Consider the following 13,158-nt stretch of genomic DNA (forward strand, 5'->3'; position numbering starts at 1 on the left):
TACAGCACAGCAACAGGCCCTTCAGCCCATTAAGTTCGCGTTGATCATTTTGCCCAACTATACAAATCCTATTTGTTTGCAACCGAACCACATCCTTCTGTGCCTTGGTTATTTTAGTGTCTGTCCAATGCTTCTTAAAACATAGTGATTTCACCACCTCCTCTGTCAGGTTGTTGATATCAACCACTCACTGTGTAAACAAATTACCCCCTCAGACTCCCGTTAAACCTTTCTCTTACTTTAACCTGTGTCCTCTTGCTTTTTATACCAGCATAAGGGGAAAATGAATGTGACTATCTGCACCATCTCTGATATCTGCTGTACTTCTATATCAGGTCAGCCCACAGCCTTCCTCGCTCCAGGGAGACCTGGTGGACCGCTGCATGCAGGGGAAAGCTGCGGAGCCGGCCCCTGCTCATCTTCCGAAGGCCAGAGATCAGGAGGATGATGGACGCCACAGGCGAGGAGCAAGGCCATGGATACATGGATAGGACAGGTTTGGAGGGATATGGACCAAGTGCAGGCAAGTGTAGCTGGGACATTGTTGGCCGGTGTGAGCAAGTTGGGCCGAAAGGCCTGTCCCACACCGTATCACGATGACTAAGAGCTGTGTCCTCCCTGTCATTTATTAAGACAATTGATTATAATTTTAAATATTTTATGCCTTTTCTATAAAACCACAGTTCCAGTATGATTTTATCAACAACCTTCTCAGTTGTCCTGCCACCTTTAATGTGTTCTTTAATGGCTTATTGGGTTTTTTTCATCATTCACATCTCTTCACATATTTCCATTTTTAAAATTCATCTGCCATATCTTTTCGCTTCAACAGACTGTCTCGGTCCTTTTGAAGTCTATTTTTGCAAATGGGGTTTGCGATTGAATGGAGCAGCTTGGTTGGCGGGGATGAGTTGGGCTGAAGGGCCCGTTTCCATGCTCAATGCCTCCCAAGGTCTCTCACCTCTAGAATTTGAAATTACACCTTGTCAAGTCCAAGTCTTTAACATCAATTTAATCTACCACCCCCTTGATCAGGAAGAATTATTGAATATTAATAATATAGAACAAGGAAGAGGAAGATTCTAAATTTACGAACCAATGAAGCATTTTATCAGGATGCATCACAGCTTGGCTTGGGAACAGCTCCATCCAAGACTGCAAGAAATTGCAGCGAATTGTGGACGCAGCCCAGACCGCCACACAAACCAACTTCCTTTCCATTTACTCCATTTATACCTCACACAGCCTCGGCGAGGCCAGCAGAATAATCAAGGACGAGTTTTACCCTGGCCACTCACTCTTCTCCCCTCTCCCATGAGGAAAAGATATCGAAGTGTGAAAAAGCACACCTCCAGGTTCAGGGACAGTTTCTTCCCAGCTGTTATCAGGCAACTGAATCATCCTACCACAACCAGCGAGCAGTGCTGAACTACTATCTACCACATTGGTGACCCTCGGACTATCCTTGATCAGGCTTTACCTCGCACTAAACATTGTTCCCTTATCATGTATCTATACACTGTAAATGACTCGATTGTAATCATGTTTCGTCTCTCCGCTGACTGGTTAGCATGCAACAAAAGCTTTTCACTGTACCTCAGTACACCTGACAATAAACTAAACCGGTTGAAGCAGGAATAGGCCACTCACATCCGCAAATTTACACTGCCAATTCATTCCACGATTGATCTATTTATTACCTGTAACCTTTCATCCTCTTGCTTCCCAAGTACCTATCTACCCCCAAAACACACGAAAGCTGTTTCCATTACACTTTTGAGGAAGAATATTCCAAAACCTCCCAACCCTTCATTAGAGAAATATTGCCTCAATTTTGCCTCATCTAATATAAGGGCCCCTTCTTCTTAAACAGTGACTCCCAGTTCTAGATTTATGAGGATATATATATATATAGCTCAGGACCCGAGGGCCTGAGCTATAAGGAGAGGTTGGGCACACAAGGATTTTATTCCTTGGAGCCCAAGAGGCTGAGAGGTGATTTTATGGAGATGTAGAAAATCACTAGGGGAATAAATAGAATGTACAATCTTTTTCCCAGGGTGGAGAGAATCAAGAACCGGGGAACATAGGTTTAAGAAGTGGAGAGGGGAAAGATTTAATATGAACCTGGGTGCAACTTTGACACTCAGAGGGTGGTGAATGTATGAAACGAATTATCAAAAGAGGTAGTTGAGGAGCGTTTAAAATGCATTTGGACAGGTACATGGCTTAACGCGGGCAAATGGGACTAGCTTAGATGGGGCATCTTGGTTGGCATGGGCGAATTGGGCCAAAGGAGTCATAGAGTTGTATGACTCTGACTCTTGCAATTCCAATTCTGCAACCACTACTTATAAGAACAGTGGCAACAGGCACATCACCAGCAGGATTCCTTCCTGGTCACTCAACATCTGAATTTCGAGATACATTGCTTCATCTTCACTGGATCTAATGCCTATCCAAAGATGCTTCACCACACAGATTGCAGCTGTTGAAGGAGGCTACTCATCAATTAAAGATGAACAAGATATGTTAGCTTCCTAGTGATGCTTGCATGAAAAATAAAATTCAAAAGCAAAGCCTGGGCATTTTATGTTGTCTCATAGCGCCAGACTCCTGGCTCGATCCTCACATCGGGTGCTATCTGTGTGGAGTTTGCATGTTTTCCCTGCGACCATATGGGTTTTCTCTAGGTGTTCCGGTTTCCTCTCATATCACAAAGACGTGCAGATTTGTAGATTAATTGTCCCCACGTAAGTTAATTGTCCCCTTGTAAATTGCCCCGAGTGTGTAGGGAGTGGATAGGAAAGTAGGATAACATAGAACAAGTGTGAACGGGTGATCTGTGGTCAGCGCGGAATGTGTCGAACCATCCTGGCCTCAAAAACAAAGATTTAAAAGCCATGCATTTAAATGGGTGCAGAGAGAACTTAAGCTAGAAAAACTTCAGGTCACATTTAAACAGCAGATTGTAGAATACTTACAATAATGGCCCAAATCAGAGAAAACAGTTCTGGGCGAAGGAACCTCCAAAATTCTTTCCAATTGAACTCAGAAGCCTGCGGAACAGTGTCTTTAACAACGTAGCCATTATCTTCCTCACAGTGAGCTACGGTGCCATTGAGTCTCAGTCCAAGCGTTACCAGCCCAGGTGTCCCCAGCAGCAGGAAGGCACTCTGAATCCTCAGCGGGCCCCACCGGCAGCCTCCCGCACGCTGCCTGACGCCATACTGGAGAAGGTTCAATACCCGACGAAATAAACTGCACTCGGAGCTCTTCCCACTCGGAGGATATTTCCAACATTGCTGACTTCTGCTCAGGGAAAACCTGCAGGAAGATTAAAATCACAGGTGAATCATCACAAAATCTCATTTAAAGCAAAACAACATAGTTTTAGTAAATTAAGAGTTTTCAGGACTCGAACGCCTGAGCTATAGGGAGAGGTTGGGCAGGAGGGCACTTTATTCCTTGGAGTACAGGAGGCTAGGGGTGATCTTATAGAGGTGTATTAAATTATACAGCAAAAAGATACGGTGATTGCACAGTCTTTGACCCAGAGTGGGTGTTGGGGCCATTTGGCATTTGCTTTTAAATTTTGTCTGCCTGTAATTATGTGGGTGGGATTTATTACGTGGTCGGAAGCGTGTTTGCTGCTGGAATTCTTGCGCAGAAACGTTAGTTCTTTTTAGTTTAGTTCGGAGGACCATGGTGAGAAGGAATATCTTTCGACCATGGGTCAGAGCTTTCCAACATGAGGAGTTTTCTAGTTTAAAAGCGATATGCTGGAGTTTGACGAAGATTAAAGTGTATGAGTCAAAGAAGAAGGTTGGATAACTATCTTACTTTTTTTTCAACAATAAAGAAACTATTAATCAAAAGACTGTGTTATGAAGTATCTTTCGAGTAGCTTTGAAAGTCTCGTGGCGAGCTCACATGTGTAAAACGACATTCTCCTAACCCAGAGCTGCCAGGTTTTGTCCCAGCATTTCAGTATTCGTACCTAAAAATCAGTATTTTGCTGAGGAAATCAGTATTTTTACGCAGTGCCATTTGGCTGAAATTTTTTTTTTTAATGTGCGGACATACCTATGTAAGAGTACAAGAATGCATAACTTGTTTATTGTATATTTGTAATACAGTTTATTGTGTATTATATGTCATAGCTGCTTTCTTGCATCTCTCTCTCTCTTTCACTCTCTCTCTCTCTCTGTGTTGGCTGCAGCCATCGTCTGCTTCATAAGGGAAGCTGGTCGGTGATTGGTCCCAACGCCACTCGGAGACTGCGTCTGATTGGCCGCCGAGTGACCAGCGCATTATGTGATTGGACACAGTGCCCTTGGAGGCAGCGGCTGATTGGACGGAAGGAGACGGATTTGTTGATTGGACGGGAATTTTAAGGGAGGCTGGTCAGTGATTGGACGCAACCCCCTTAGAGACAGCAGTTGATTGGCCACCAAATAATCGGGCAAAAGTTGACAAACAGGAAAACAAAAAAAATCGGAAATTTGAATTTAGTTGCAGGTATAGCTGAAGGGATTTAGCGCTCGGTACAATTACCGCCTTAGAAGATCATCTGAGCATCCTGAAATCATATCTCATGAGCACGAGTCAAGTAGTGAAAGATAGCCGGGCGACGCTATGAACTTATATGAATTTTTAAAATCCGATACGTTTAAATCGTTCAAAAGCTACAACTACAACGTGATAAATAACACTAAATAAATGCTGGAGACAAAAATGCTGGAGAAACTCAGCGGGTGAGACAAAAATGCTGGAGAAACTCAGTGGGTGAGTATCTCCAGCATTTTTGCCTCACCCGCTGAGTTTCTCCAGCATTTTTGCCTCACCCGCTGAGTTTCTCCAGCATTTATGTCGATGCTGCCTCACCCGCTGAGTTTCTCCAGCATTTTGTCTACCTTCAATTGTTCCAGCATCTGCAGTTCCTTCTTAAAAATAACGTGGGTGAATGAATGTACCTGCACACCAGGAAGAAGCCTGTGCTCTTGGTCCGGAGCCCTTAAGGACAGTGAGTTTTAAGAAATTCTCCCGTGAATTTTATTCAAAGGGACGCGCCGTCATTAATACTTGGTCAAAACACAAATACATTTACTGAGGAATGTAGATGTATTGGTGACACATTGTATAACTACGTGTTAACTACTGGCTGTTAACAAGTGATAACAGTGGTAGTTAACAAATCGTTTTCATCTCATGGCCGGTGCAGCGGTGACTTGCACAATTTTCCATAGTCGTTTCTTTTAAAAATCCATATTTAACAACGTGAATTCGTATTTCCGTTTTCGTATCGCATTTCCGTACGAAATACGGAAAATCCGTACTACTTGGCAGCTACGCTAACCCGATGTTTTCCCCTAAGTGGCTGGAGGGAGCGATCTCTTGAACGATATAATAATCTGCCACTATAGTGGGGGTGGGGGGGATCAAGAATGGGTGGGCCTAGGTTTAAGGTATGAAGGGCAAGATTTAATAGGAACCCGAGGAAAAACTTTTTCACTCAGAGGATGGTGGATATATGGATCCAGCTGCCAGAGGAGGTAGTTGAGGCAGATACTATAACAATATTTAAAATACATTTGAATAGGTACATGGATAGGAAAGATATGGGCCAAATATAGGCAAATGGTACTAGCTTGGATGCAACATGTAAGTCGGCTTGGACAAGTTGAGCTGAAGGGCTTGTTTCTATGCTATATGACTCCATAACCACTCCCGGCTGACTATAAACAACAGGAAAACCTGATTGACTAAGCATAAGAACATAGATGTTGAGCATCAAACTGCTGACCACAGAAAACACTGAAGAACTAAAGAGGTATTACAAAGATTTGAGGCCTGTGTAACGCCTCTTTGACATTCTTAGTTAGTAAAGGCATTGGAGGTTATGGGGAGAAAGTAGGAGAATGGGGTTGAGAGGGAAAAATAGATCAACCATGATCGAAAGGTGGAGCATATTTGATAGGCCGAATGGCTTAATAATGCTCCTATGTCTTATGGACTCCTCCATGCACTGGTAGGAAGCATTCAAGGAGAATATCAAAATGTCCAATATCCCCAAAGAGTTCATTGAGCAAGATGGTAAGAGGGAATTGCATAAACTCTCGAAAAGCATGCAGAATCTGCTTCTGCATGAGTTGACACCAGTAGACGTGGAGGAAGAAGTGCAAGAGATAAAGAGCCAGCAAGCATCACTCTTTACCTCGGCGTCCTCCAAGATGGTGTTCGGTCCATCCGGTTTATTAGTTTTGGAGGGATGCAAGCTGAAACTTTATAAGACCAATTTTGGAGTATAATGAGCAGATTTGGGCCCCATATCTGAGGAAGGATGTGCTGCATTGGTGAGGATCCAGAGGTTTGGGAGAATAATCCCAGGAATGATTTGATTAACATATGATGAGCATTTGTGGACACTGGGCCTATACTCACTGGAATATAGAAGGATGAGGAGGGTCCTCATTGAAACTTACCAAATAGTGAAAAGCCTAGATAGAGGCGATGTGGAGAGGATGTTTCCACTAGTCTAGGACCAGAGGCCATAGCCTCAGAATAAAATCATTTACCTTTAGAAAGTTGAGGAAGAATTTCTTCAGTCAGAGTGGTGAATCTGTGGAATTCATTGCCAGACAGCTGTGGAGGCCAAGTGAATGGATATTTTTAAAGCAGAGATTGACAGACTCTTGATTAGAGAGTGTGTCAGGGGTTATAGGGAGGTTTCACGGCAGTCGGGTCACGACCCGTACTGTTGCTACGCTACTCCAAATGAATTACACGCGATGTACTACAGGTAGGTACTTACCATTGATTCCAGCGTAGCGGGCCCATTAAAACCCGCTGAAATTGTCAATTTTTGCGCTGTAAATAATTATGGAAATCGGGATAAGCGTGAGAGACATTTAGCATACTTCAGAATTCCAAAAGTGAGGAGAAATGACGGTAGATAGAAACAAGAGCTGAAGGGACAACAACAGCCAGAGTGCTTGGCGAACATTGGCCGTTTGCTCACTGCATTTCATCAAGTAAGGCATTATTTGTGTTTTTTCTTGATTCCTTTGGCATCTAAAAAGTTTCAGAAGTGATAAATCTGGCTGTAATTTGTTTAAATCGCCCATGGTTCTCGTGGGTTTTTAAGTACAAAATGAAAACGCATCTGAAGGAAAATTTACAGCCAGATTTATCACTTCTGAGAATTTTAGATACCAAAGGAATCAAGAAAAAACACAAATAATGCCTTACTTGATGAAATGCAGTGAGCAAACGCGATAATTTCCAAAATGTTCAATGTTTACCAAGCACTTTAGCTGCTGTAGTCCCTTCAGTTCTCGCTTCTCTATACCTTCATTTCGCTTCACGTTTGGAATTCTGAAGTTGGGTACATGTGTGTCACACTTACCCCGACTCCCACAATTTTTTTCAGCGCAAAAATTCAAAATGTTGGCGGTTTTTAATAGGTAGGAAAGTACGCGTTTCTAGCATTAATAACATGTACCGGAAGTGACGGATGTCTTCCAGTTGGATTTAGCGGCTCCGTGCGTCGAGCCCTATGAACCCGTGACCTTCCGTGCGACCCCCCGATAGGGAGAAGGCAGGAGAATAGTGTTGAGAGGGAAAGATAGATCAGCCATGATTGAAAGTCGGAGTAGAATTGTGTACAATTTTGGTCGCCCAATTATAGGAAGGATGTCAACAAAATAGAGAGAGTACAGAGGAGATTTACTAGAATGTTGCCTGGGTTTCAACAACTAAGTTACAGAGAAAGGTTGAATAAGTTAGGTCTTTATTGTCTGGAGCGCAGAAGGTTAAGGGGGGACTTGATAGAGGTCTTTAAAATGATGAGAGGGATAGACAGAGTTGATGTGGACAAGCTTTTCCCTTTGAGAATAGGGAAGATTCAAACAAGAGGACATGACTTGAGAATTAAGGGACAGAAGTTTAGGGGTAACATGAGGGGGAACTTCTTTACTCAGAGAGTGGTAGCGGTGTGGAATGAGCTTCCAGTGAAAGTGGTGGAGGCAGGTTCGTTGGTATCATTTAAAAATAAATTGGATAGGCATATGGATGAGAAGGGAATGGAGGGTTATGGTATGAGTGCAGGCAGGTGGGACTAAGGGAAAATAATTGTTCGGCACGGACTTGTAGGGCCGAGATGGCCTGTTTCCGTGCTGTAATTGTTATATGGTTAGACTTGATGGGCCGAATGTCCTAATTAGACTCCTAGAATTTATGAATAGGTTGTCCTAGATTACGATGCTGTCAATCTATTTGCGGTCAGGTGGTCGCATACTAATCTGCCATCACCATTTTGATCTGTTTCAGGATGTTTTTTTATTGGCTCCGTGTTAATCTAAAGCAGATGCCCTGTTTGACTTGGAGCAAAGGGCAGACGTGAACTGGCAGCAATGGGGGCACATTGGGATTTGTAGTCCCTCGCTCAGCGAATCCGCTTTGATTCAACGCCTCGCGTGTCTATGGAACTACATATCCCAGCATGCTACGGGAAAGCGACTTCTCCTTCGCCTTCTCCTACCTGCCGCCTGTGATCCTCCCGCCGGTTCGGCTCCAAATGCACACGGGTCGGATGGATGGAAATCGGCGGGCCCTCGCGCCGCACTTCCAACTCAAGTGAAACATCGCAGGTAAAGGACGGCGATGGACTCCGTGCCTCCGCTCAGCACCGTTTCCCCAGCAACACGGGAGACGCCATCTTTGATCACACCCAGAATTCATCGCGTGAATCTTTTTATTTTTCGTTGTTTTTATGTCATATGTTTACAGCAGGACCTGTTTATTGTTTACCTTTCTGTCGCAAAGTGGGGCACACGAGAAATAGACCGGGCGGGGTGGCTTGTTTTGGTTTATTTGGAGGGGGTGGGGGGGGTGAAGAGGTCACCATCAGGGCAGAGGTCGATGTGTGTGATGTCACTGGCGAGAGCTGTCATTTGTCTGGGGTGTTGTGAAAGGAAGGGGAGAGAGGGAAGGTGAGAGGAGAGGGAGGGAAAGAAGGGGGGCAAGATCACAAGGAGAGAGGGAGAAGGAGCCGTGTTCAAGAAGGAGGAGGGAAAGGTATAGGAATAAAGGTTGCAAAAGGAAAGGAACGATGGAGAGGAGGAGGTGAGGTGTTTTAATAGAGAGAAAGAGGGGGAGGGGAGCAGAAAAAAAGAGGTTGAAATGAGAGCGATAGAGATCTCCACAGGGGGTCGTAAATAGAGAGGAAGAGAGAGAGAGAGCGGAGGAGGATCTCACAGGGAGACACAGAGCGGAAACTGGGAAAGAAAAACATTCCTCGAAAGATTAAATCAGGATCAGAAGCAGAGAAACCGACTAGGGAAATTATAATCTATATATTTTTTTTAATTAAAAGATTGGTTACGGAGGAAAGGTTAGAGAAAAGAGACAGGGGGTGAGATTGTTGCAGCGGAGATAAAACAGTGGAGGAGAGAAGGGGGAAAAAAACCCAGCAGGAAATGTGATCGCGGGAAGAGCAAATGAGGGGACCGGACAGAAAAGTCAACAGTGGAAGTATCTGAGAAACAATCCAAGGAGGGCAGAGGGAGAAACAGGACCAGCCAGCAGAGCAGAGAGTGTGGCTAAGAAACAACTAGCCCAGTGGAAGCATAGGGCAAGTTCGGGGAGCAGTCGACAGCACAGTGGAAAGGCGACAGGAGAGGAGGGCAGGGAGATCAGGGTTACACGGGACAAACAGACGGGAGAGTGCAGGGGTGAGAGGGCAATGCCGAAGTGTAGGCTGAACACTTGGCAGATGTAAACAGCATGCAGGAGGAATATAAATAGAGCGCAAAAAACGGAGTCAACAAAACATAGAAACTGGAAGAGAAGTGCGCATGTGAGAGAGACAGCGACAAGTACACTGACACAGCGAGACTCACCAGGAGCTGCAAACATCAAGAACAAGAATTACTCTACGTTCATCTGCTGCTGTTAAAGCAACAAGGAGAAAGGCGAACACCGACTTGCTCTCCACCAAGAGGAAATTGAGAACAAAACAAAGGCAGGAACCGGCGAGAGAGAGCGCGGTGAGCACACTGCGCCGAACTTCCCTGTTAGTATGGGACTAAAGCAAGAAGAAAGAAGGCAAATTATCCCCACTGCTCGCCGTTAGACTCGTGCCAGAGTGCGGCTGGCTGGACGTGGATGACAGATGCTGCAGTGAGATAACGTACTTACAAATCGAAGCAAGCTCTGACCGTTGGTTCCACACACGGGCCGGTTAACAAAGTGAGGGCTACTGGGTGGACTGGCTGAACTGTGACTATTGTTGGGACAAGAAACTCCGTTTTCTGTGGAATGATTTCAGGTAGGGAAGCTTGTGTGTCTTGTGTTTGTTGTGGATTTGTGGATGAACACACAGAGAAGCGTGTTATCTGTGGATTGAACCAGCTGGTGCAGTGTGTCACGGGGTGGTAATGCAATCCAACATTTTTGCAAGGACATTTGGAAAACAAAATAAGCAATCTTAGCCTGTTTACGTGCCTTTCGCGATGGCTTTTTTTTAGTGTGCGACTGCCTGGAGATCATATCCTCGTTGGTAACAGAATGTGTTTGCCGAACAGTGAGTTGGCATAACTGGAGTCAACTCTGCCAGCTGATCCTATCTTGGGTGCTGGTCCTTTTTGTTTCAATGACCCTCTCCCTCCCTCGCCCACGGTTCCTGCTCCTAGTTAGATTCCGGTGAACTACGCTGGAAGATGCTTGCAGGAGCTTGTGTGTGTGTGTGTGTGTGTGTGTGTGTGAGAGAGAGAGAGAGATGTCATTCGGATTGCTGTTGAGTCATGGAAACGAGTCATTTGTTACTATTCCGGTGGAAAGGACAGCGGATGTTTCATTGACTGAAGAAGGGTTGGAACCTGAAACATCATCTGTGCGTTCCCTCCAAATGTGCTGCCTGACTGCTGAGTTCCTCCAGCACTTTTTGTTTTGCTCCAGACTTTCACATCCTGGCCTTGCGTTGCAGAAAGTTGCTGAATTTTATTTATTTGTCAGCTGAGTGGAAATTGTTCTTGATATTTTCTCTGTCTGTTTCCACTGAGCAGTCTCTTGTAAACGGAAGATATGGTGAGGGGGAATGGATTCCATCCTAATTGCCATTTCCTCGGCAAAGAGGGATAACAGCCCTGGTAAATTGATCCATCAGTCCATGGTGGATTGGAGATCCACTACGGATACTGGACAGCTGAAATAAAAGCAGAAAATGCTGGAAACACTCAGCAGGCCATGGGAACCAAAATGTTTCAGGTTGCATTTGGAGTATTGCATGCAGTCCTGGGCATTTTATTATATGAAGGATGTGGAGGCTTTGGAAAAGGTGTAGAGGAGGTTTACCAGAATGCTGCTGGGATTAGGGGGTATTAGCGGCTGGGAGAGGTTGGACATATTTGGATTGTTTTCCCTTGGACACCAGAGGTTGAGGGGAGACGATAGAAGTATATAAAATGATGAGAGGCATAGATAGATTAGACTGTCAGAACCTTTTTGTAAAAGATGGAAATATCAAAGTTGGGCATAGCATAGGTGAGATGTGCCAGGCAATTGTCTGGAACGTGCTGCTGGGGGTGATGGTGGAGACAGTGGCATTTAAGAGACTTTAGGATAGGCAAATGGACATGCAGGTAATGGAGGGATATGAATTATGTGCAGGCCAATAAGAGTTGCTCTTGGCATCATGTTCAGCACAGACTTTGTGGGCCGAAGGGCCTGTTCCTGTGCTGTACTTACTTCTATGTCCGAGACCCTTGAAAGATAGATGATGGTTGGTGGGTGGCAAGGATCCTGAGTGAATCCTATGCTGTTCAAACCACCCGATTTGGATAGGAGTCTGGTGTCACCTTAAGATAGAACAAGAAGGAAACAAGTGACCGAGGGATTGAATCTGTGACAAACATTTGCCGCTTCTTCAGTCCATTAAATCTGTCGAGGTTGAAGTCTCCAACTCAGATTCCCAATTGATTAATGTTCAAATGAGCATCAAAATATAAAAGACAAGATTCCCTCAGGCAGCTGTTTGGACAACATAGGTCCCTGTCAAGTGATGGGGCGCAGGCCCAACTGAGTCAGAAAGTAATACAGCAAAGAAACAGGCCCTTTGGCCCACCTTGTCCATACCGACCAAGATGCTCAATCCAAGCTACTCCCATTTAGCCGTTACTGGTCCATCGCCCTCTGAACCTGTCAAAGGTTTCAAAGGTCTTTTATTGTCACATGTACCAATTAAGGTACAGTGATATGCGAATTACCACACATCCGTACAAAAAAAGGCAACAAGGCACACAACTACATAAAAGTTAACATAAACATCTACCACAGTGGGTTCCCCACATTCCTCACTGTGATGGAAGGCAAAGAAGTCCAATCTTCTTCCTCTTTATTCTTCCGCGGTCAGGGCAGTCGAACCATCCGTCGTGGCGATCAAAGCTCCCGCATCGGGGCGATCGAAGCTCCCGCATCGGGGCGATCGAAACTCCCGCGTCGGGGCGGTCGAAACTCCCGCGGTTTGGAGTTCCCGAAGTCGGTCTCTGACCAGAGACCGCGGGCTCCATGATGTTGTCCGCAAGCACCTACGGTTTGAGCTCCGAGGTCGACCCCCGGCGAAGGGATTGCGGGCTCGGCGATGGTAAGTCCGCAGGCGGCCGTGGTGGAGTTCTCAAAAGTTGGTCTCCAGCAGAAGCCGCCAACATCTCGATGTTAGGCCGCAGTGCGGACGAAGATAAGATATGGAAAAAAAATCACATCTCCGTTGAGATAAGAGATTAGTAAATGTTTCCCCCAACCCCCTCCTCCACCCCCCACATAAAACAAGCTAAAGAACACTAAAAACATACATTTAACACATACAATTAAAACACAAAGGAAAGGACAGACAGACTGTTGGCGAGGCATAAGACTGTTACCTGCGTTCCATCAGTGAACTGATCTGTTGCCTGTGTGCTCAAAACATATTCTGTGTAGCTTTTATCCTCCAAAGTATAAGGTGTCAGAAGTAAAATTGGAATCTATCTCCTACTGTGGGATGTTACCAGTTTTAAAAGTATATACTGGAAAGAATGAAGAGGAGATTTACGCGGATGTTGCCAGGGATCGAGGGCCTGAGCTGTTGGGAGAGGTTGGACAGGCTAGGACTTTATTCCT

At 45.1% G+C, this 13,158-nt stretch overlaps 2 protein-coding genes across 5 annotated transcripts in view; one reads left to right on the plus strand and one right to left on the minus strand.

The window, feature by feature from the left end:
* abcb8 (ATP binding cassette subfamily B member 8) overlaps positions 1-8,765 on the minus strand; it is a 68,745-nt gene extending 59,980 nt beyond the window's left edge. Inside the window, exons 1-2 of the mRNA XM_033020205.1 lie at positions 8,543-8,765; positions 2,985-3,327 (exon numbers count right to left, since the gene is read on the minus strand). Coding sequence (XP_032876096.1) covers positions 2,985-3,327; positions 8,543-8,742 — 543 coding nt within the window. The 5' untranslated portion in view covers positions 8,743-8,765. The remainder of the gene's footprint in view (positions 1-2,984; positions 3,328-8,542) is intronic.
* The window catches only part of LOC116972469 (autophagy-related protein 9A-like), a 54,946-nt gene continuing 50,321 nt past the window's right edge, over positions 8,534-13,158 (plus strand). For 3 of the 4 annotated variants that reach the window (XM_033020201.1, XM_033020204.1, XM_033020203.1), the window contains exon 1: positions 9,167-10,330. The gene's annotated coding sequence lies outside the window, so the exon portion shown is untranslated. Of the gene's footprint in view, positions 8,652-9,166; positions 10,331-13,158 lie in introns of those variants that run through there. The other variant, XM_033020202.1, reaches the window with a different exon arrangement.

This window comes from Amblyraja radiata, chromosome 4, assembly GCF_010909765.2.
Source record: "Amblyraja radiata isolate CabotCenter1 chromosome 4, sAmbRad1.1.pri, whole genome shotgun sequence".
In the NCBI taxonomy this organism is placed as follows: Eukaryota; Metazoa; Chordata; class Chondrichthyes; order Rajiformes; family Rajidae; genus Amblyraja; species Amblyraja radiata.